The 26,437-nt window shown below is 39.0% G+C and overlaps 1 protein-coding gene across 7 annotated transcripts in view; it reads right to left on the bottom strand.

Moving 5' to 3' along the window:
• Positions 1 to 86: 86 nt before the first annotated feature.
• Positions 87 to 26,437, bottom strand: part of LOC126773709 (calcitonin gene-related peptide type 1 receptor) — a 134,033-nt gene continuing 107,682 nt past the window's right edge. For 2 of the 7 annotated variants that reach the window (XM_050494796.1, XM_050494795.1), the window contains exons 3-7: positions 2,613 to 2,747; positions 2,317 to 2,427; positions 1,979 to 2,243; positions 822 to 1,584; positions 87 to 213 (exon numbers count right to left, since the gene is read on the bottom strand). In XM_050494796.1, coding sequence (XP_050350753.1) covers positions 169 to 213; positions 822 to 1,584; positions 1,979 to 2,243; positions 2,317 to 2,427; positions 2,613 to 2,688 — 1,260 coding nt within the window. In that variant the 5' untranslated portion in view covers positions 2,689 to 2,747 and the 3' untranslated portion in view covers positions 87 to 168. The other 5 variants (XM_050494798.1, XM_050494794.1, XM_050494792.1 and 2 more) reach the window with 5 other exon arrangements.

Here is a 26,437-nt window from a genome sequence, read left to right on the forward strand (position 1 = left end):
GGCGGGCGGCGGGCGGCGCGCAACTCACAGCAGGCGCGTGTGCGGCGGCGCGTCGTCGTCGCTGTCGACGCACTCGAAGCGAATGCGCCGGCCGCGCGCCGCGTCCGCCTCGTCCCCCGCGCCCGCGCCCTCTCCGCCCCCTCCGCCCGCGCCGCCCGCCGCCGCCAGTCACACCTTCTCCTCGCCGGCGCCTGCGGCGGCAGACCGTACGAACTGAAACGTTTAATACACGGATTGTAATTAAACTATGATCAAAATCCCGTAACTTATGGAATCAATATGAATCGTCAACCAGTTGAAGCAGTCCATACTAAAAAAAACCCTGGCTCCATCGTTATTCGGAACAGTACCCAAACACACTATGTGATGATTGACTGATGATGAGTAAAGATTCTTCAAAGTTATATGAGCTCAAGCAACAGTACAGAACAGTAACAGCCTGTGAATGTCCCACTGCTGGGCTAAGGCCTCCTCTCCCTTTTTGAGGAAAAGGTATGGAGCTTATTCCACCGCGCTGCTCCATTGCGGGTTAGTGGAATACACATGTGGCAAAATTTCAGTGAAATTAGACACATACAGACACATGCAGGTTTCCTCACGATGTTTTTCTTCACCTCAACGGCGCGAGATGAATTGTGATTACATCACAAATTAAGCTCATGAAAATTCAGTGGTGCTTTCCCGGGTTTGAATCCACGATTATCGGTTAAGATTCATGCGTTCATACCACTAGGCCATCTCGACTTTTTACTGGGCCATCTCGCTTTATTTCAATGAGTAAATAATAAATGCAATAAATTGAAGGAACGGATTTTACTGACCGAAACCGTGGTATTCGTTGTGGAATTAGCTCTCGGACGGAAAGTGAGCACTCGCCAGCGACGTCGAAGCTGCGCAAGCACCTCTCCGTTGCAGAAGCAGTAGAGAATGGCCACGCACAACCCTTGCAGCGAGGTCGTCAACGCCGATACATACTCGTAGAACATCCACCAACTGGCCGTCCGAGGCGGTCGGAAGGGCGTCAGTAAATATTGGAGTCCGAGAAGCGGTGCCAACAAGCAAGTAGCACGAAGAGCATGCAATACCGTAGCAGAAGGTCTCGCCACGCCTGCTCCGCCCCCCGCGCGGAGTTTGGTGCATAAAACTCTGACAATGTTGCAAAGGAAGGCCAGGTTAAGAAGAACGGCGACGCAAACGAGAATAGCTAGCTCGAGGCGAGGCGCTCCATCGTCGGCCCAACAGAATGGTTCGTTGGCGATGCCGCGTCGCACAGCGTTGATGATGGCCGAAGGTACGGGCAGCATCCAGCCCGCCACCAGCAGCGCGCGAACCAGGCGTCTCTCCGACACGAACGCACTGACAAGTACGGTGTGCAGGTACAGCCCCTCGCACAGCATCCACGTGTAGTTAGTCAGCAGCGCATACTGCAAGGTTGCGTTGAGTACTTGACACCACACCGGGGATTCTCTCACAGTGACCGGCGAGCGAACGACCACTCTGTACCAAACTAGCCAAAGAGCGTTGTTGAGTGCAAAAGATGCAAAAAGGTTCATATGCACCGTGATACGCGCGCACCGAAGACTCCTGAAATATACTAGAAACATGACAGACATGCTCTATAACTGAGATAAACATTTATTCAAAAATATTTTATTTTAAGACGCCATTGGCATTTGAAACACTCAAACCTTGAAGTAAAAGTGTAAATAATTCTAAAAGTTATGACATGACGTCACGCGCGTCGCGACTGGTGACTGGTGTTAGCTTGTATTAAGGAAACAAACAATAGGTACAATATCATACATTTAAAAAAGAAACGAAAATAAAACATCGTCCAATAAAATCTATATAGCTTGGAATTCCATGAATTCATATTGCTACCGTATAGCAATATTCTCCAAATCTATTGATTGGAATACTATGCTCAATAGTTTATTGAAACACATATTATAGCACATAATTTTCTACAAAATCTTACTTGAAATATGAAAGTATTCCCAAGGACAGCAGCAGCGCTACGAGCGACACGCTGTACCCCGACTCGTACACGACGATGATGTCACTAACGTCCTGCGAGGAAGAGGAAGTAAGGTGGAGTAGTTTGAACGAAACGTAGTGAGAGCAATTTCTCAGTGTACGTACGTCTTCTGGTTTGACGCACGTGGTGTAGTTCGACCACGGCTGTCCAGACAACGGGTGCTGCCACCAAGTACCGTTTGCAGTACATTCTTTGTGAGCAAATACTGTAACAATAAAAATGCATTTTACTTATGTAAAACATTATAAGATGATATAATTTTAAATAAGTAGGCTTACAGTCAGTACTAAACCCGGGAACGAAGTCAGGACAGGGCGCATATGTTATTGTGTCAGCGGGAGTGTGCGGCCAGCACAGCCATGTGTCGAACGTTCCCTCGCAGTAAATACCTGTGGAAAGTATATTCAAATAATTATATACAAAGTCAATGTCGAAATCATTTGGATAAAAATACGTACGATCTGAGCAGAACTATCGACACAATCTACAATCGATTTAGAACTATAAGTTCTAGCGATTGAACATAAAACAAAGTGATTCCCAGTAGATTCGACTCAAATGGCAAGTGCGTTACCGTCGGGCGGCGCGGTCTCGTTGTTCTTGGCGTCGCAGGCGGCGCGGTCGCGCGCTATTCGTTCCAGATCGTCCATGCTGCTCTGTGCGCCGACGCGCTCCTTCGTTTTGCTGTGTACCAATTTACATCTCACACCTGTAAAAAGTATATTAACATCATCATCTTACTAAAATAAGAAGACCACATTAAACAATTTTGAATCGCCACCTGGTTTCTACCGAGAAGAACCGGCGACGAACGTAGTAGTTAGTATTTTTATACAATAAATGCATACCTACGACATATACAATACACATGCACTATCTATATGTCCTGATTCCTAACAAATTTAAACAGTTATTTATTCTTTTGCAACTATAAGACGGTAATCTTGCGATATTTGATTATAGAATCGAACCTCGTCCCAACATACATGCATCGAACTTCGCGGCCTCAACATCAACTCAAACTGTCGCGTCAGATTCAATCGTATGTCGTGTATGAATTTCATAATCAATTGCACTTCTTCAAAATCGGGAAATATTTGACAAAAGTATATTCGATAAAATAAGTAACAATTAAAAAAAAAATTTTTATTATGTTGTTGTTGTGTATTCATTGTTGTTTATTTTTTTTTTCTATAAATGTTTGTTTTCTGCCATTATTTTTTACTAAATTGTGTATAAAAATGTAATGTAATACCATAATTTAGAGGTAGATTTTGTGATTTTTTTATGAATCAAAAACCTGTTTAAATTTTCATTCTTTTTGGATGCTCAAGATTAATAAATTTGGTCAAAACATAATATTATGTGCGTGGGATGTGTCATGTCATGTGATCATCTTATGGTTGTGGTGTGTGGATTTTAACCATTGTATCATCAAAAATTTAAAAAATTTGAAGTATACAGTGTGCCCGTTTGACAAAACTAAGTCATTAAGTTAAAATTTTAACTGAATTGCAAGTATGTAATATATATCTCGGCGACTTAAACGCGAGGTCGCGTGCCTGGGGCAACCCCGCCACGAATCCGCGAGGGAGGGCCGTCCAAGTGTGGGCGCTACGCTCCAGCCTGTCCCTTCTCAACAAGGGGCAAGTTCACACTTGCGTGCGCCACAACGGGGGGTCCGTGGTGGACGTCTCGTTTGCCACCCCCGTGGTAGCACGCAGAGTGTCGAATTGGAGAGTAGAGGAGGAGGTGGAGACTCTGTCAGATCATCGCTATATCCGATTTGAGATCTCCACCTCTCGCAGGCGGAACCCCAGAGGGTGTCGACCAGACTGCCGAGGTGGTCCCTTGGCCAGTTAGACCGTGAACTGGTCAAGGAAGCCGCCATCGTGCAGCAGTGGGGTTCCGCGGGACGGGAGAAGGGTGCCAGCGTGGAAGAGCTGGCGGGCCGCATGCGCAGTGCCTTCAAAGAGATATGCGATGCGGCCATGCCAAGGACTCGGCGCAGAGTTCATCGGCATGTGTACTGGTGGTCACCGGAAATATCCGAGCTTCGGGTAATGTGCAGCCGAGCTCGGAGGGCTTATGTCCGCTGTCGCAGGCGCAACGGCCTCGACACGGACCTAGAGGGACAGGGCAGCCCGTCTCGTTCAACACCTCGACGAGGTCGGTCTGGGTCTCTCAGAGGCTCAGTTTGAGTTCAGGGCGGGTCGTTCGACTGTCGACGTCTTGAACACCCTGAAGACTCGGACCATGGAAGCGGTGGCCCAGGGGAAAGTAGTCCTGGCGGTGTCGCTAGACGTGACAAATGCCTTTAACAGTTCGAGACGATCAGGGAGGCACTCCAATACCATGGGGTGCCGAACTGTCTGAGGAGGCTGTTGGAGGCGTACCTCCAGGACCGAGAGGTCGTCGGGCGGGGGGCGACGGCAAGTTGGTCCGGCGTCGGGTAGGCTGCGGCGTTCCACAGGGGTCGGTTCTCGGCCCAATTCTGTGGAACGTCGGCTTCGATTGGCTCTTAAGAGCCCCCGTCCTTCCCGGTATGGGGTGTTGTGTTACGCAGACGACACCCTCATCACCGCGACGGAGCAGAACTTTCGGGAGGCGGCCCGCCTGGCCGTGATCCTGGACGGGCGATGGAGATTCGGGCAGCATTTCGTGCAACTCGGCCCGAAGCTCGTCAATGCCGCCGCCGCCTTAGGCCGCTTCCTACTCAACGTGGGAGGACCGGGATCGCTATGCCGGCGCCTCTATGCCGGTGTAGTGAGGTCGATGGCACTGTACGGTGCCCCGATATGGGTGGACGCACTCACCGCACAAAACCGGGCCCTCCTGCGGAAGCCGCAGAAGGTCATAGCGGTGAGGGCGATCAGGGGATATCGTACGGTGTCCTGGACAGCGGCGACCCTCCTCGCGGGCGACCCGCCCTGGGAACTCCAGGTGGAGGTTCTCGCAGAGGTGTACCGCTTCCGGGCCGAGGCGACGGAACGCGGCAACCGTTCAGGGTCAGCGGAGGTTGGGCGGATCAGGGCTCTAGCCCAACAGGCCCTGATCACCCGATGGGAGGAGGACCTGGGGTCCCCCACGGCGGGCCTGGCGACAGTAGAGGCGGTACGTTGGGGACGTACCGCCTCTTGAGTCGCTGAGTCAAAAGGAAAAGAGGCACGCTCTCGTTCAGGCTGACGCAGGTGCTTACCGGACATGGCTGTTTCGGTAAGTATCTGCAAGAGATAGTACGGTGGGAGGTGTCACCCTCCTGCCACGAGTGTGGTGCGCCATTCGCACAAGGCGCATCACACCCTGACGGAGTGTGCCGCGTTGGGGCCCCAAAGGCACTCCCTGGTGGCGGTTGTTGGAGGAGATCTCTCCTTGCCGAGCATCATCGACGCGATGCTCGGAAGCGAGGGGTGCTGGTTGGAGATGGTCTCCTTCTGCGATAGTGTGATGTCACAGAAGGAGGCTACGGAGCGGGCGCGGGAAGAATATGCCGCTGCAGACCCGATCCGATGCCGGAAAAGACCGGGGAGAAGAAAAAGGCGCTAGGCGCACCTTCTTCCCCCGCTATAATAGGCGCCGCCGGGTCTAGGGGGGGGTTCACAGTACCCTGGGAACCCTCCCTAGAGAATGGAGGCCTGCATAGGCGGGCCAGCTGGCGCTCCTCGTTGAGACGGAAAGGGTACCGCTGGTTTTTTAGTGGGTATCCCGATGTTCGGGGCGCACTCGGCGCCTTGGACACCGGCGAGTCCCACATACCCCTCCACTGTTCCCGTGGGCGAAACGCGTAATGCGTTTTTCAGCGTTAAAAAAAAAGTATGTAATATATATATTTCTTTTGTTCTTTTTCATTTGTCAGTTTATATTAAAATAAAATACGGGTAGTAACACATATAATAATATAATTATGTTATAACACGAAGGTTCGTACTTCCCAAAGAAATGACTTTACGAATTCATTGGCATGTTAATCTCTCACGTAAGGGAAGAACGGGGACGCATGAGCGTTTGCGAGTTGTGTGTGGTGTGGTGCTGTGTAATAAAGTTTAATTTCTTTATTCTTTTTATTTATTTATTTAGTGTGCTATACACTTACAACATACATGTAAATCATTGAAAAGATTAATTTATAAAACAATAATAGTATATCTAATATGCATGTCAATTACAAGTGTACATAGCACTTCCAGATTCATCTAATCAAATTGAAATTAAAAGTAACAAAAAATCATCAGTAATTTTTAAAAATGTCAAAATTAAATAACAAATAATGTCATTATAATAAAAAATCAATCGGCGAAATCATAATTAAAAATTATTAATTAAAAGTAATCATGCATTTTATAATAATTAAGTAACTTATTTCTAAAGATTGAGGGAGAGTCACAAAAAATGTCAATGCCCGGAATTGATTTAACGATATTGTTATATTTATTACACAATCGTACTAAGGGTTGTTTACCAATATGAGATTTTACGCAAGGAGCATGAAATATTTTGTGACGAGACACAATACGCTTCTTATAATTAATTACTTTAATGCATATTTGTATCTGCAACACTTTCTTAATTATTTAAAAAGATTGCATTTCACAATTATAATATTAATTTTGTAAAGTAACAGATACTCAATTACAAAAAGAAAATGGTTTATGTTAACAAAAATAATAAAAGAAACGTAAACAGTGAAATAAACATTACCTCCTAATACAACAGCGGTTTATAACTGAACAAGCTTGTTTACTAGCGAACATGTTTAGGATTTTATAATTAATTAAAGTCTTGCTTTTAGTAATTATTTTCACATCGATCAAGCTTTCATCAGCAAATCTATTTTTGAATAAAAAAATAACGTTTCTTTGTTTGTGTATGTATGTAGTACTTATCTATGTACATACATGGCTTAATGTCGTTACAGGTAAAATATTCCTGTACTACAAGTGTAACTTATTTCATTCCTTATAATAACGCCGCAAAAGCGTCAAAGGAATAGACTCCAAAGAGCCGGGCGACGCGCGGTTTGCTGCCTATCTACTTGGTGAATTTCCCGTTTACTATGTCCACCTGACTGCTAAGACCCGCTAACCCATCCGGCGCATTATTTTTTGAATACGTATTGCCTATTGATGCTCTAGGAAATCACAATTAAGATACATAACGCTACGATCGTCTGTTCTGCTGCGAGGAATGACTCACCAAACCTGTAGATACACCTAACCGACGTTCACAATGACGAGTAGCTTCTAGGACGAGACGAGTCGCTAGAAATTAGACAGTAGCGCTTTTAAAGCGCAGCCTGCTGCAAAAAGCTGGGTAAAAGGTTATTAAAATATTGCTACGATAATAATATTGTCGAAGTCTGTTACGGTTCTGCGAAAGTTTATTACAAAATACAGTGCTTAGAGCAACCATTGACGCTGATTTTCCAAGATTACATTAAATTTACCAGCAAACATACATTAAAATTTATACATTATTGAGTAAATTAAATTGTCTGCACCCAGCACTATGACCGCGATGAGTTTACTTAATAAAGTATGAAAAAGCCGCGGACTGCGTCCCGACAATTAAGCCGGTCGTAAATCGCTATAAAGAACAGAGACCTACGTTGGCAACTCTGTCGCAACAATTTGTTAGCCTCAGGTAAAAGTCCGTTATATACGGTTCACGTTGGTTAAACGATTATAGCGCCTCTGTAGAGCTTAAAATTGTCTATTAAAATAATAAATATTTGTTTCTAATTATATTAAAAAAAAAATGGAATCTGTGGCACTCAAGCTGAGACGGAGGTACGTTTTTTTTTATAGAATTGGAAGGCGGACGAGCATATGCGCCACCTGATGGTAAGTGGTCACCAAACGCCCTTAGACATTGGCATTGTAAGAAATGTCAACCATCGCTTACATCACCAATGCGCCAACAACCTTGGGAACTAAGATGTTATGTCCCTTGTGCCTGAATGACACTGGCTCACTCACCCTTCAAACCGGAACACAATAATCATGTATGAAATGTAAATCAAGTATTGCTGTTTTGCGGTAGAATATCTGATGAGTGGGTGGTACCTACCCAGACGAGCTTGCACAAAGCCCTACCACCAGTAGTACCACGTTTACAAAAACTGACTGCTCTCTTTGCGTCTAAAATGAGTCCTTACGATCGCTTAAGAGAGACCTGATGGAATGAGTCTGTTTATTTTATTTTTATTTTACAGGTAACTAAAAAATATACTAGTCGTAATTGTAGATGGTTGTGTGGTTGATTTATGTGTATATATTTTGATAAAAACTTGCATCCAAATGATCTCTTTAGAAGTACATGTGTACAGAAAATCGATCAAATTACAGTTTATTGAAAGCAGGCAATGGGCGGCGGAAGGTAAACATCCGCCCGGTGGTAATAAAAAGTAAACATGTCGACACAAAATCTTCGACCAGCGCTGGGCGAAAGTAACGCAGGCTTATAAGTTGTTCAGCAATAGCAAATTTATTTTTAAATATCAAAAACAGAATAATATTTATAATATTTACAAATATAGAGTAGAACAATTAAAACGTCTCAATTATAATCCCGACGCTTGAATTGTCCACCGCTTCTGTTGTGCGTTTTATTTTAATTAATTTGAATCACAAAATGGAATTTGAATCACAAATTTTATTTTCTTACAAGATATTGTAACTTATAGTACTAATCGAAACACTATAATATGTAGTTCGACAGCAATTGTACGTTCAATACTTTTTTATATACGGCATCAGCCTCTCGGCCTTCAATATTCTTCTCGACAAATCTGTCTTTTTGTATGTTACCTTATTAATGACTCCGTCGTAAATAAAATTGACATAAAGGTATGACCTTCTGGGACCTGGATCAACACAGAGGCACAAAAACTAACATGTAACTATAAGAACAGTAGTAAGAACAATATATTAGCCCACCAGTCGTGTTAAAACTTATTACGAAAATCCAATTCTAAAATAATGACTACATCGTAGACAACAGAAGTTACAGAACGTTTTAATGTAAACAGTAACCGGAGCACACGAGCGTCGTCGCGAGCACACCTGCGTGTTTGGCCGAAACTCAAATACGAGTCGGCGTTAGGTGAATATTTAAAGTAGCACTGTGTCGTTGGAGCTAAACAAGCAAAATCCACTAAAATTGTTTAAAGCGTGAATTGTGACAACTTTTGTAAGAAACATGCATTATGTATGAATGTATATTTTTACTGGAATTAATTAGTGTAACGACACCAGCTCCGCTCGAATGTTCCGTTGTGCAGGCGCCGCGCGCCGTAGCTGCCACCGCTTAGTCTTAATTTAGATTGGCGTCATTTAAACATTTACTTGCCCTTCGTACTGGCATGTTCACGAGTGTTTCACGAATGTATATGTCCAAGCGGGATAAATATGCGTAATGAGTGATCTGAAATAATAGAATACTAATTTAATAGGCACATTAAAAATTAACACTACAAAATACATATAACAATCTCACAAAAACTTTAAGCAAAATATTGAACAGTTTACTGTTCGTAATGAATTTATTTTCTATAAATATGACCAACAATATTGGTTTTACGGTTCGAGGATGAACAACTTTATACTACCCTCCTTCCCCGATTTCATAGAAATAAGTATTTTATATCGTGCATTTTTTCCAGTAGTAATATTTCAATTTGTAAAAATATGCAATGCGTGAAAGGCAACGACATAGAGACGGCCCTACGGCGCCGTGTGCTCCGGGCTCCGGTCACTGCGGCACGCGACTCGCTCGGCTAATTTCTAACTACCTCTCTAAGTATTTCTTACCAAAAAAAAATCTCATACCTTTTTATTGGCCCGATGGCTTATAATTCCGGCCTTGTGAGTTCAGTTGTAAAATTATTCCTTATAATTAACGTTTGTCTATTATAACAATTTGTATTACCATAAAGTTTAAAAATGTATTCTATATGATCAGAATATTATTAAAATTGTATATAGTATTGTTAGTTTAGTTAGTTCTTTTTCGTTAATGTAAAAGAGCATTACTCAAACAATGTGTGTTATAATGGAGGCTACGTGAGCCGCTGGAGGTCATCGAATTGTTTCATCATTATTACCTCCGAAAATTGATGAATACTATTATTAATAAACGTTGGTACAAAACTGATATCTCTATTACTCGTGATATTACAAAATTAAATTAAATCTACATTAGACGATAAAGTTTCCTATAAAAAATATTGTTGTTAAAACTAATCGCGTATTGCGTTCGGCATCGAGCGACGACGTGTTCGTAATCCGACGCAGTCAACATAATCGTATTAAATTGTCCCCCAGAAAGAATACAAAATTTAAACTGTAAATATAAAAATCTTTAATTACAAGCAACAATTATAATTATTTATATAATTTGTGATTATAATTCATCTCGTGCTTTACGGTGAAGGAAAACATCGTGAGGAAACCTGCATGTGTCTAATTTCACTGAAATTCTGCCACATGTGTATTCCACCAACCCGCATTGGAGGAGCAGCGTGGTGGAATAAGCTCCAAACCTTCTCCTCAGAAAGAGGAGAGGAGGCCTTTAGCCCAGCAGTGGGACATTCACAGGCTGTTACGGTATTATAATTATGTAAAACCGTCTCGAGTTGATTCGTCCGACCAATGTGCGTTCGTTAGTACCTGAGACCTGAGTCAGTTAGTATATGTACGTGACGAGCTGTCACGTGACTCGTGCTGCAATCGTCATTAAAGCTGTTTTACTTTGAGAAACAACGCCACATAGTTGTTGAAACATAACGAAGCAAGTGAGTTAGTTATAACGCCTCTAGTGGTGCTAGTCGAGACAAACGTCTAAGTTTATTTATATATAAAAAACTGTCAAATACTAGAAACAGTACTTAAATTCTTTAATATGTTATACATTTTATTAAATTATGGTGTGACTGCTCTACAGTTTAGTAGAAATAGTTTCAAACCTTTTTCTTAAACCTCAAAAGAGACCCCTTTGCCAGTGGGACGCTTGTTGGCCGTTACTTTATCTTAATAAAAATACTATTTTATTTTCTGAACAAAGAAACACTGAGATTTCAGTTTATTATTTAAAATATTGCGAGGAATACCGAGATTTACCGCCATGCAGTGCGACGTTGTTGAGACTGAGGCCTTATCAGATGCATAAACCGAATGCAGCTCAACGAACGCATTAGTCACGATTATTCGATCATTCCAATCGGCCGCGACCGCCAGCAATTGTAATTCCGTTACAAATGGTTTTGACATGTTCGGAACGGAACTTACGTGAACACTGAACTACGAGTATACAGCTTGCCCGTAAACGGGAGTTACGGCCGTGTTGCGGCAGCGGAGACTATTTTAATAGCAAAACGCGCTTCTTGTATTGCACTTTGATACACTTTTTTTTCTCATGCTCTCTCCATACTGATTGTTTTTATTTATTGCTCGTTTGTTTTATAAACATATTATTACATCTATACATATAATAAATCTGTAACTGATCGCTGTCTGTACATGGAAAATATATGAGTCAATTTAAGCAACCATGTAGAACATTTATTTCATAAAAATGCTATAAAATAACTGTTTAGTTATTTTATCAGGTTCAGTATTTATTTTTATCAATTTCTTCATAATTTATTCAAAAACTGAGCATAGACTTTGTCAATGTACTAGGTGACCTGGGTCGAATCCTAATGTGATTCGAATTGCTTAAAAGCTTTGTTTCATTTATATATACTTAGTATATTTAAATATAGTTCTTGCTTTCTAATATTATTTTATTGCTAATTAAGCAATAATTTTCTATATTCTGACACTTTAAATGTTAACTTTAATAACCTAAATTGTCTAGGTTATTACTTGGTTTTATTAACTTACTTTTCTTTGTACCTGTGTCTAGGGCATACTTAGGACCTTCTTAGTATTTATGCAAGATAGGTAACAAGTTGTTTTGTTCACAGGGAGTGTTTATTTTTCTTTAATTTTATATATACTTTGTATATTACATTACAAAGTAATATAATATTGTCCGTGGGCTCAGCCGAGGAATTGTTGCTGATTTGGAGCTGTTGGAGGCTCTGCTGTTTTGTGGAGGAGAGGCTGCTTATCCAGTGGCCTGCTGTTGCTGCTGGTGCTGCTTCACACTGCTTTTATTTATTTGCTCACTCGTTGTGACACTGCGTTCAGGGTTTGCACTATCCTGCTTATCTAGTATTTCCATCTATCACTTAATTTTAACCGATGCCAACTCACCTACAGCTAACTCACTTATAATATTTTATTATTGTGAACTTAATTGACAAGATACTAACGGCCCACCTCCTGATTTTAATGTTGTAAATTTTATAATCTTTATGATGAGTTTAATTAATGTAGCGGTCTTGGTGGAACGAACCCCGTACACACGTGCACCCCGTGACAACCGATATGATGTTAACATATAAGCCCTAGCCGTAGGCCATTTATCGAGGAAAGCTATAGCTAGAAAGTATAACATCACGTTACGACCAATAAGAGCGGAGCATCAATGAAAAATGTTGCAAAAACGGGGAAAATGTATTCCTTTTGAGAGCTTCTGTTGCGTGCGCCGCTTAAACGATTAAAATTACACAATTATCATGCACGACAGAATTTTTCCTCTTGAAAAGTTAAAAAGAAAGTCGGCAGTAGCATATTTCTATCTTTTAAGGTTAACACACTATAACCTTTTTTATGGTTATCAAATTTGTTCCAAAATAATGCATTATTTGCGAAGTCGTTTTTATAAACATGCCATTAATTCTCATAAAAGATATCGAGATAAGATTATCGACAGTTTTTAGAACTTTGTATAGTTTTGACATTTTCAAAAAATTTTCGAGATGGACTCAGTCGGATGTTGGGAGCCACACGAGGGGCTCAAGAGAGTCGGACGTCCTAAGGGTGCCTCCTGTGAGGCCGGACCTCGGCTTAGGACTCCGTTGAAATCGGGAGGGTAATTGTATGTTGCCCTATCTAGATCCAAATAAATACTAATATCCCACGAAAATAAAACTAAAAATATTGTATATACCGAAATATTATAAATCTGCTCTTAGTGAGTTAATTCTTTAAATTATACGCGGGTGAAACCGCGGGCACAGCTAGTAAAATATTATAGTGTGATTGTATTGAGATGTTTATGTATTTTACGTAAGGAGTTCAACCTGCTTCAATTATGTAAACGCTTTTTATAAGAATTTAAATCGTTTTCAGCGGAGGCTCAGGGCTGAAGATTGAAAGCACATGAAGGCGCAATGTGTCGCTGTAGCTGTGTTACGACACGTTTATAGCTTATCGCCGAGCGCCCCCGCGAGTCGCGTGTATACAGAAACAAGTATAATTATAATATATTTCTACACCAAAATCAGATATTTTTTGTCATAATAATAAATGTATGGATGCTAACTTACAAAAGTACTTTAAAACATTGTTACGTTAAAATATATTTGTTTGATTATAATATAAATATTGTAATACATAGTTTGCGATTATATAATAATATGCAAGTCAGTGCCCTAGGAGCCGTCCTCGTCTCACGACGCAACACGCTGCTTTACTTTTCGTGTACAGACGTAGTACAAGGAGAGGTCTCTTTGCTTACAATCGTCACTGTTAACAATTAATCAACGGATCACGAGGCTCGAAACCCAGGTCGGACCGATAACAGTTTATTGGGTTTTTGTTTGGAAGATTTTCAGTGGCAGCCGGGAGTCTAGAAGTTGGAAGTGTGTACACTCCTGTGCCTCGGAAAGCACATAAAGCTGTTGGTTCCAAAACGCCTAAGCTGTTTTTATAGGCGGACGATGGGAGTGAGGGAATAGAGAGTGCATCTTTGTTTGCGCACACTTGTGCATTGTATGTAATATGTCCTGGTCTGATAGCAAATCGAGATTAGCCTCTGTGGCCGAAATGGGTCATCAGGACATCATAAACTAATTAGCGGCGCACTGGGTGAGATGGCATTATGAATATTTGTTCTTTGTAACGATTCTTGGACCACAATGTTTACTCAACTATTGAAATATAATTATGTACCAACATATTTTCATTTCAAATGAGAAATGATAAACTGGAAAACGATCGGTCAAGTAACCTTCGCAGAGGTAATGAATTCCAGATGTGATCTGAGGTGCGCTTTGCGCACACGCGTACGTCGCACATGACATCCGCTGTAGGATGATCGCCTACCGCGGTACCGCGTGATGCAGTAGGGTCGCAGAACAATCTCGTAGGCACCTGTGGTACTGGAGAAGCGATAGCTATGGAATGAAATGTGTGAGTGACACATCACTACCGGGACGCGGTGTGATTCAGTATAATTGTAGTTAACAGAATAATGTAAAATTTAGCAAAACGGTGAAAAAAAAAAGTGATTAGCTTTCGTAAATAATACAAAAATGGTTTGACATGTTTTGAAACAGCGTCCTTATAACGAATGTTTGTGAATGATTAAATAAATCTAAATAATCTAAATTTTACTGTTTTGTTTTGCCTTTGCTGAAAGTAGAATGCATCTAATAATATATCGAAATGAATTCTATATACGCAGTCATGTAAATAAGCACCGAAGAATTGAATAAGAAGAAATCGTTTTATATTTCAAAATGGTAAATAAATAATTTTCATATTTATTTACATTAGAGCCTTAAATAAATACAAATAAAAATTAAAAATAGTTACTGTACTAATCGTGACCGCGTGGGCTGACAAAATATTTTATAGTCAGCACCGACTGTGTCACCTGCTCTGTTACTTAGCTCCTACTAAGTAACTAACATAGGAAAACCAATTATTATATTACATTACTTTTATGTTTAGTACTCGGGATTCAGTACCTAGGGACCCTCCGCCCTTTCAGTGGCGAGGTGACGACGATGTACAATAGTGCAACTTTGTCAAAAGTCATTTAGATTCGATATTGTCAGTCAACAGTACACAAGAAAAAACAAACGTGTTAAATATTTTGAGAGCACGTTCCGCCTATCGCCGTCGGCCTGTGTCGCGTGCGTGACTGAGACTTCTGATATATTTTAAAGCAACTTGGTATGTTTACAGCCTACCTTATCTCGAAAATGACAAGAAAAAGCTTTTTATGGCCTATGGAGAATATAGTAATTGATGGTTATTGAAAGAATTAAAATTAGTTTCGTTAAAATTAATATATATATTAATATATATATATATATATAATAAGAAATATAAATAAATATACGCAGAACGCACACAAAACGGTGTAAGGAGAGGGCATGACGGCATAAATGGCAAAGCGTCCTGCCGTTTGCCGTTAAGGCATACGAATTAATTTTACCAGCAAGGCGCATCAATGGATATTTTACATCAAAATTGATATATAATAATATATCTCAAACAACTATAATGTTTAAAATCAATTTGGCTGTTAGAATTTTACGTATAAAACGTTCGTAGTATTTCCTGTACAAAAGGATGTCTGGCAAAAATATTTGAAACAGAATTATTCGTTTGAACACGCAAATAAAATTTAAGAAAAAATAAAGCACTTTGTGAATTCAATATAATATTCTTTTAAAAATGATAGATTTTTTAGTCTGGTTAAAATTTAACAGACAGAAATATTTTTTGTATACTATTATGTATATACATACAGGTGATACTCTATCGCTTGGATTTTATGATTTTAGTAGTAGTTTATCAAGTTTCGTTTCCAGTTCAACATTTAGCTCAACGTGGACAGTACAAACCTCAAATCTTGTTTACACAAATATCATTATAAAGGTGTCGCCTTGTTTTCAATTTAAAACACTTTAACTAGCACTGTCACCGTTAAGACGCGAGCGGCGCGATACTCTCGCGAGTAAGTCGGTTCAGAATCAGTTTCACACTACAGCCGCACATTCGGCACTCGCAGCTCGCTCGTCGACGTCCTCGCGCCAACTGAGCGCCCGAGAGGCGAGAGGCAAGAGCCGAGAACTGTGACCCGCGAACACGAACAACGCTAGTCGCGCAGCTACGGCTAAGTTTCAAATATATTATTATTATATTTCAGACATTGTATCACCTAAATTATTTGTATACTGTTATTTTTTTTTAATTAACTTTATGATAGTCATATTGTGTAGGTTAAAAATAGCTCTCTCATCCTTTGTTTGTAAATTATTTATTGGATGCCTGTTGCAAATACAATTAATAATAATTGATTTATCTCTCATCATATTATCATCTAAATATAATAATAAAATATGTAACTCCAGTCTAAATAATATAAAAATGTACGCGGTAGTTCCAACTTTCATTTAAATAATTATCCTTTATCTATCCCTTTTTAATATTTTTGTGAACGTACATCCCCTAAGTTTTTACCAATAGGCTACCTGGTGGTATGTGGGCACCTTTGTTTACAGATACTGAACTGTTAGAAGTATAAACCACCATTAATGCGCCGTCAACCATTGGGTCGTAGATACTTTCCCCGGTCCCTGTGCCTTTGATTAAGCTGCCACACAATACACCTTTCAACAGTATATTTAACATCAATATAGAGTGTATTTGGTGGTCGCAATAATGATAAAATTGTTGGTTAACACCAACCAAGTGCTGCAAGGCTCCTTTTCACTTGTGCTTTTCCATAAATTAGAAGCTTTGTTATGGAAACTATTCTTGAATAAATAGTAACTATGATATGTATGTATATTGCGAACTCCTAACATGAAATATATTCAAAATGTTTGCGTAAGTGTGCGTAAATCTTAAACAACTCGGGGACTTGCTGACGATACTGTAGTACTGTGAGTTTTTGTGTGATTAGAAACCATTTTAATTAGGTTTTTTTACCTTCGTCCGCGATGCGAGCACTCGCCGACACCGCCGACACCGCCGACACCGCCGACACCGCCGACACCGCCGACACCGCGGCTAAATTAAATAGGCTCACATCGGAGCTATCACGTCGATCACGTGAACACGTTCAAGTTTGACGCGTGGCGGGACAGACTGCTCGCTGATTCGCTCGTGAGAACATCAACAGGTGGTTTTTCGATTAAAGCCACATTTCAAACAGACATAGATCAAATACTTTGTCTTTGTGTCAGGATATTATTATTAATTATTATGGATATATTTAGTTGTTGATAATATCTTATAAGAAGTACTGAACTATGCTAGTACTGTACACTGAGTGATTCAAAATCTGGTTACTATGAACGATATTGTGCCTGTCATAATATTTTCCAGAACGAATTCACAATATTCGATGTTTAAACAACTTTAATTTATTATGTTAATAAATAAGGAATAAAACCATGAACTGCTGTAAAAGAAGTTGGGCAGATATATAATTATTTATCGGTAATAATGCTGCCCCGATCCGTCCCCGGTCGGTTATAAAACAGAACACGTATAAATTATTTTTAAATGTAAACCTGAATTATTATGATGTTGTCCAAATATTTACTTTAAAATACAATCGAGAATATCGGCTGATGCTTTGGCTTCGCGAGCTCTTCGCGCATGCGCATACGTCTTGACTTTTATATTTATAAGCTTTAAAGTATTCTTTAAAATTTTATTTTTATATTAGTAAGAAAGGATTTTAAATTACAAATTTCAGTGCCGTTTATTGTTTACAATCTTCCAAGAGCAACGTACACTGTATTACTTAACTTAGTTTACTGCGCTTTGATGATATTATCGTTTTACTACTTTCTTTGCCCATCTATGCGTACAAAAAATGTATAATAATGAAACCAGTTCGAAAACTAACAGGAAATGCACTACGTAGAAAAAAAAATCTTTATAGTAGTTTTATTAAGGTTTTTGAAAACCTAATATATAAATGTACAAAAATAAATAAAATTAAAAGTCAAGTAGCTTGACCGAGTTTAAACAGCTTTGAAGAAAATAATATTATTTTAAACCTATTGAGTTATTTATTGAACTTGGAATAATTTTAGATTATGTTTCTAAAATGACATAAACACAAGAGCCGGTGGCGAAACAGCGCTTCTGTCTTACTGACTATGATATATAAATATAATAACATTTTGTATATCATTTAATGAATTAGAATTTATATTCAAATTCAGTTAGATTACATTTTTGTGCAATAAACTGAGCAGGTTCATGGCACAAAAATGTAGTAATTAATTCTTATGAAAGATATCGAGATAAGACTGAAAATAGACATAGACAGTTTTTTATAGTTCTGACATATTATTACAACGGGTAGTTTTGTGGGTTTGAAAATACTCATACATACATACATACGTATTTATTATCTTGAATAAATACTAATATCCTACGAAAATAAAACTAAAAATGTTGTATATACTGAAATATTATAAGTCTGCTCTTAGGGATTTTTTTAAGTTATACGCGGGGGAAACCGCGGGCATAGCTAGTATTGTATAAATATATGATAACAAAGTTGGATTTCAAATATAGCGTATAGCTTAAGGCCTTTTTTCCAGTTTGTTTGGAAATAGAGTTGTATTTATTTGGCTTCGCTGGACGAGTCGCTCCGGTAATGGCTGCTGCGGTCCTCCTCCTGCGGAGAAATCCTCCCCGAACTGAATTTGGCACGAAAATGATTACAGTTAAGCAGATGTGAAATTAACGGCTGCAACACGAACTTCTTCGTCTCGAGATTAAACGGAGTGGAAAAACTTACCCAAAATAATGCAGTCACAAGTTGTTTAGACCGTATAGAGTAAAGCACGTGTATACTTACTTGCCTATCAATTATTTGGCATTATTTATTTTTTAATTAAAATAAAGTATTTTTTGCATATGTTCTTAGATAACTTTGTCAATTGTAAGCCGATTTTTGTTAATTCTTAATTATTTTTATTTGACCGGTTATATAATACATATCAAGTAGGGAAATATTAAAAAAAACAAGTAAAACTATACTATGAGCGGAATAATATGTTTTTCTAAAGCGTTCGTTATATAATCAGATATTGGTAAGAGAATAAAATGTTTAATGTTCCATATTTTAAGATGTAAGCGTATGAGAAGAAACCATCAGGCATGCTTCAGCGACAGCTTCAAGCTGGACTAAATCTATATTCCATTCTGCTTCGAACAGAATGTAATGCATACAAATGTGATACGTGTTCACGGCCAGTGATCGCTCGTCATACGCTCTATCTTTCTGCTCTTATGTACTTAAGGTATATTTTACATCGATACTTTATTCTAAATTTATTTATTCAAATGTGGTCTCTTAAAATTAGAATGTGCATAATGTGCATAATGTGCTCGCATAAATAAACTTAAATTTTAATGTAACGATATTAAATTATGTTTGAGATTTGAAAATTGTTTGTGTAGCTTAGAAAGCAAGTTTAAAAAACAAATTTATGTATGCTATCTTAGAATGATATACGTATTATATTGATACTCGAGTTAATGTGACACTTGGGTCACATTAACTCGAGTGGTGCAATTGGGTCTCTTAGAACAATCTGAAAAGTTTCTCTGCTGTATATTATCGCCAACGAACCTGGGATTGAGATTTTTTCCTAAATAAGTTTCAATTTCACGCTTACAAGTTCGTGTTACAAATCTTCGTGGTAGCTACACACTCGTTGGATTTTCTGTCACCAGAGATCATGACTTATATTTATGAGTTTCGATGGCTGGAGAGTTAACGAGTGTGGGGACAGGCACGAGGACGGCATGTCCTTGTCCGGTACCGACGGTATCCTAATACTACCTTCTTCTACCACCTCTATCCTTTACCTAAATCTAAACGCCTCATCGGGATACTAGTACGACAGTAAGGTTGAAAATATTAAGTATTTCATTTAAAATTTAAAGTAATGTATTATAAATTACCTTAAGTACAAAAAAACCCGATATAAGTCTATAAGTTCTTAGAGACATTTATTATTATTATAATATATTTAGATTTTGAACTTTATATTTACGTGTAAGCTTTGATATTCGAGACACTGACGAGGGAGTCGAACAGTGGAACGCCCCTCATTAGACCTGCTTGTTTCGTCGATCGTTTAACGACAGACTCGCAAAGGTAAAACATACATATAAGCACATTAATATCACGATAACACTGAAAAATATTTGTTAAACGCGATCGAGGACATAGAAGACGTCGTGTAAGCTCAGTATATTTGTAGCTCAGTAAGAAATAATTTTTGAAGTTTAATTTTCCACTATATAGTCCTTACCGCCTCGTAACGATATATTTCTGGGTGATTCAGAATGTTAATAAAATTAATTTGAAATTAAACTATTTTTTGAAAATTGAAAAGTTAACTCTACAAACTCAGAGCTCAGGGTAACCGCGTCGACTTACTTGTTGTGTACAACAACAATCAACTCCAAAACCGAACGGATTTTTACACCAATGGATGGAGTTGTTCACGAGGAACGGTACGGTGTGTAATTATTAAATGAAGTTATTGTATAAAGTAACTGAATTATTTTATAAAATCCGAGATGGCCCAGTGGTTAGAACGCGTGAATTAACCGATGCTCGTTCAAACCCGGGCAGGCACCACTGAATTTTCATGTGCTTAATTTGTGTTTATAATGCATCTCGTGCTTGATGGTGAAGTAAAACATTGCGAGGAAATCCGCATGTGTATAATTTCACTGAAATTCTGAATATAAATATCAATAAATGTTAGGTATGGATACGAAATCGTAACGGGTTTCACAGCATTTGTCACCGAGTGTAACCGCACGAGTCTATAGCGCACACCACGCGCCAAGCGCATAGAAACTATTTCAATAAGCGACACTGACTAACAACTTGCATCTTACGTCTACCGCTTTATATTATATATATATATTATATACTAATACTTAATATAAATAATATACCACATTATCTTACACATCAGTGTACTTATTTTTACTTTCACGCTTATTTAATTATGAAGACATGTAGGTTTATCTGAACGATGTTTTCAGTTAGGTCTGGTGCAGATTCATAAAAAAAACCTATATCTACCAAAGTGCCACAGGCCAAGCTGCCGCCATCAGCGGTGTGCAAACGTCGCGTTTGGCGCTATAAGTCGGCAGATTGGGACGGTATGCGCGATTACTATGCGTCAGTCCCTTGGAAGGAACGTTGCTTCAGTGGGAATGACCCGACGGTCATTCCCACTGAAGCACACAGCTAGTATTGAAATAAACGCATAAAAATATGAAGGGCGTATTGTACGAAGCTTTAGCCTTAGATACACTTACCAAACTGATTGACTGTTTTTATCTCATTGATTAAAAAATAGCACGGGGATAAATAGCTCTTTATGTTAGGGCAGCGAGTTCTGTATACGTTTAATATATCAGTGGACACTATCCACTTACTCGCCCAAATATCGACAACGTTAAACTTCAAGTTCATTATTCAGCACAGGTTTATTTCCGTTACATTCAGTTACTGATTTTCAAAAATCTATTGATCGGAAAGAAATACCTCCGCCTTGAGATCAACCGACGAAATAAAGCTCAGCGGTTTTATATATTTTCTTACGACAACTTATATTAACAATAATATTGTATTATTTGAGACTGCCTGGGGGTGGGTGGTTGTTACGGGTGCAGTCCCATTGCGCGCGGTAGTTTGTTAGCAACCGTTAGCACACACGTTTCTAAGCAATTTTTCCAACTATTGAAATAGTTGTTCGATTTATAAAATTTTCTTGTTGAAGCGTTTATATAAATTTTAATCAACTTTGTATAGTCGTGTAACAGAGGTGGTAATTTTGTATGTATTCCTTATATTAATAGTAAATACGTATACAATATTTATGTTTTTACATAAATACGTATAAAGTTAAATAAAGTAATATTATGCAGACACTTAAAGTTCGCATCCTAAAGCTAACAATAGTCAAAGAGTAGTTCAAAGGATCAAGCTCAAATATTATACCGATTCTCAACGACAGTCGACCCGAGCCGCGGCTCGTAACACGGCCTGCGGAGTTCAGCGATGCAAAATTCAGCCACTTGTTAACCTAATTAACCGCGGAGCAGCCACATTATTAAATGAGTACATATTGTACTCGGTTATGAGAGTATCAAATTCGAAATAATGTTCCGCATATTGAATAAAAGATACTGTATATACATAAACGTGTTTAAATAATTTCTGCTAAGAGTTCATTTTAAGATTTCTATAATGTGTATATGGAATCGTTTTTAATATATTTTAATTACGATAACATACAAGAAGCTCTCAAAATAGCATTTTTATGTTTATAATAATAATATCCTGAGACATTTTTCACACACGGCCATCTGATCCCAAATTAAGCTTGTACAAAGCTTGTGCTATTTAAACCAGACAACTGATATACTACATATACTACTTTTCTTTTGTAAATACATACTTATATAGATAATTACACCCAGACTCAAGACAAACAGACATGTTCATGCACACAAATGTCTGTCCTGGATGGGAATCGAACCCACAACCTTCGGCGTGAAAGGCAAGTATCTACCAACAACGCCAACCGGTTCGTCAAATATCGTTTGTGAACACAACAATCATTTTTAAATCTTATCTCTATAATCTCTAAAGTTTTTTTTTTTTTTTAATCTTTCTACTCATGTTGCTATAATTATGTGTTAATGTATTTTTAAAACAAATATTGTAATTGTTGTGGCTACTTTAAAAAGCTTCACATGTTAGCTATTTTCACTAAATTGTTTTACATTTGTCATTAAAACATGTAGTAGCTACTAGTGGTCCTTAAAATAAATAAATAAAATAAAATAAAAAATAAAAAGTTTGATTACTTACCAACCAAAAATAAGATTAACTATTGCTTTAAAAATTAAGGATGTTTTCTAACGACTGCGCTGTACTAGCTACGAGTGCGCCAACGGTTTCGTCTGCGTTATTATTGTGTAACAGCTGCCTGTTTCATACACACGAAGACAAAACACCAAGTGCAATATCGTCAACTCATTAGACACGCAGTGTTTCCATTCTGTCTTATTTTATTGCGTCTGTGCCTTATATCTATACGTTATAATCATTGTAGTCACTCATCTCACTCAAACAAGTTCCTACAGTACTCTACTGAATGTTCAATTTGTACAATCGATCAATCCACAATTAGCATTTTATAGTTCCTTCCTCAATAAACGCAAAATACTTTTTCCGATTGAACTGCTTCATGTATAATGACTCATATTATAGAAACCGTCTAATCGATTAGCGATTAGGAACGAGCAATCGGCCCCTCTCGATGACTCGAAGAGCGATTTATGGTTTGTCTATAAAATATTGCGATCAGCTGTTGTAACAAGTCGCCACTCGCCATGTGGCTCCGCGCCGGGGTGATGAAGTCATCGCAGGCTAATTCGGTAGTGATTAACTATCGCCATTTCCCAAAGAAGCGAGCACCGACAAACAAAATTATTCCGACTTAAACATAGCATATTGTGTATTTGCTAATTAAGATTGAGTACAGAGGAAAACTATAAATCTGCGCACTCTTGCGTCTTAATGGCGATAAGCCGTCTTATCTGTTTCCCGCCCACACCTCGGACATTCTTTCGCTACGCGAAGCTGCCTCGCGATGTTGTATTTCAGTGTCGTCTTTCAGAAACAAACAACACAGTCAAATAAAAATACAACTAAAACATTTCGGATATACACTATGATGAGAATGTTGTACTAGACAACTACGACTTATCATCCACGGGAAGCCCCGAAGGCAATGAAAGTAGGCTACAAACTAAACGCTTTACTAAACCGATATTTTCAAATAGTTTGCAGAAAGTGCTCCATCACTATCGGGGGATGTGATTGTCAAATCGCTACAAAGATTGCTTCCATCGCTAACGAAACTTGAAAGTACAGCCTATCTTATTTGTTATTTTTATTTCGAATAAAATCTAACAAAAATACTAAATTTACTGTGGACTGTCGACGTACGCCGCACGTATTATGATGTGTTGTGCGAGCAAAGAATGGCTTGTACTTGTCTCTGGCATCTATGTATATCTTCTATATATTATAAACGCAAAAGTTTGTATGTATATTTGTTAATCTTTCACGCAAAAACCACTGAATGGATTATAACGAAACTACAATAATACAGCGCATTCATCAGAACAGCACATAGACTACAGTTTATACAGCTATTGATTAAATTGGCAAAATATAACAATAAGTGTCACATAAGTCGGAAAAAATCTCCAATCTGCGAGCCATTCTGGCGTTCGCTTCAAAAACCGTAAGAGTTATATGAATATAATGTATGGTGGAAATGTATCTCTTAAATAGTTCTACAAAAAAGTCCGCGACAGCATACCTATCTTTTTTTGTATAAGCCATTATCGCTAAAAAAATGAATCGAAAATGCAAAAAAAAATTATATTTATATCCAAACTGCATATTTTGTATAAACAAATTGATTCTTATCGAAAATAATACTTTTATCACTTCTGATATTTAAAGTAGATGAACTTTGTCTTTTACACTATGTTATTTGAACAAATATTTTAAAAGTTACGACGATGACAATGTGAGCGCACGCCGCGCGGTGCTCTGCGTGAGGGCAGACGTCGTTGATGGTTGTGTCTGTTCAATCAATCAATCAATCAACAGCCAATCGTTGTCCACTGCTGAACATAGGCCTCTCCCAAGGAGCGCCAAAGCTCCCTGTCCTCCGCCTTCCGCATCCAGTTGGTGCCCGCCACCTTCTTAAGGTCGTCGGTCCACCTGGCTGGAGGGCGCCCTGCGCTGCGCTTGCCAATTCACGGTCTCCACTCTAGGACTCGTCTGCTCCAACGGCCATCGGTCCTACGACATACGTGACCAGCCCACTGCTACTTCATCCTGCTAATTTTGCAAGCTATGTCGGTGACTCCGGTTCTTTTCCGGATAATCTCATTTCTGATCTTATCCTTCAAATATACTGCGAGCATAGCTCGCTCCATAGCACGCTGAGCGACTTTGAATTTGTGAACTAGTCCCGCAGTTAGTGTCCACGTTTCGGTACCGTATGTCATGGCAGGTAAGACATCAGATATTCTACCGCAAAACAGCAATACTTGATATTGTTGTGTTCCGGTTTGAAGGGTGAGTGAGCCAGTGTAATTACAGGCACAAGGGACATAAAATCTTAGTTCCCAAGGTTGGTGGCGCATTGGCTATAAGCGATGGTTGACATTTCTTACAATGCCAATGTCTAAGAGCGTTGGTGACCACTTACCATCAGGTGGCCCATATGCTCGTCCGTCTTCCTATTCTATATAAAAAAAAAAAAAATTGGTTGAAGACTTTCGTCTTCAAACATTGCGGTATAGACGACTGGAGGACTCGACGAAGGTTGCCAAATGCTGCCCATCCCAAGCGAATTCTTCGATCGGCTTCCTTCCGAGACCGACACACCGGGAAGACTCACCTAGGCTACGCAGCATTTCGGTGAGTTGTTCCAGCGACTCTGCTATGATGACGATATCGTCGGCAAATCGAAAGTGTGAGATGTACTCGCCGTTTACATTGACTCCATACTCAGTCCAATCCAGCGTCTTGAAAACGTCTTCCAACGCGTTGGTGAACAGTTTCGGGGATATTACATCCCCCTGTCTCACCATCGGCGATCCATCTCAGTACCTCGATATATCTCCAGTCGATATGACATCTCTGCAATGAGTCGAGCACTGCCTAGGTTTCGATAGAGTCGAAGGCTTTCTCGTAGTCCACAAATACCATACACAGCGGCTGATTGTACTCTTCTGTCTTCTGTACAATCTGCCGAACAGTATGGATGTGGTCCACGGTGCTGTAGCCTGCTCGAAATAAATTACATAGTTATAATTAAATTACATAGATAGGCATTTGATTTTTTGTTTTGTTTATAATAAAAGTTAATTACAATAAAACTGCAAAACGGCTAATCAGTAAGTTTACTTAAAATATTAAATTGTTACATATTCAACATAAATTAAATTATTACTATCTGTACCTATAATAAATCTGTAACTGATCGCTGTCTGTATATTGAAGATATATCAGTTAAGCGATTACCGGGGGCCGTTATCAACGCAATATAACACACAACCATGATTGTTAGAATTTTTGTTTGTTTATCTGTTTGTCTGTGCGTTTGTGCAAGCTAATCTAAGAAACGGCTTAACGGATTTGAGTGTGAATTTCACAAATGTATTATGGCTAACATCCTTTAAAATTAAGTGTTTGTTTAATTTCAATCGGTTCATAAATAACAGAGTTATGTCAATTAAATCACGTTGAACATTTATTCGATAAAATTGCTATAAAATAACTGTTAAGTTGAACTAGCTGATACTTTAGCTACCTATAAATGATATTTTGTAAAATGATGATGATTGAAAGTTTATAGGAACAAAACAAAGTTAAAGAATTGACAGTTTCAGAGATTTA

This window comes from Nymphalis io, chromosome 15, assembly GCF_905147045.1.
Source record: "Nymphalis io chromosome 15, ilAglIoxx1.1, whole genome shotgun sequence".
In the NCBI taxonomy this organism is placed as follows: Eukaryota; Metazoa; Arthropoda; class Insecta; order Lepidoptera; family Nymphalidae; genus Nymphalis; species Nymphalis io.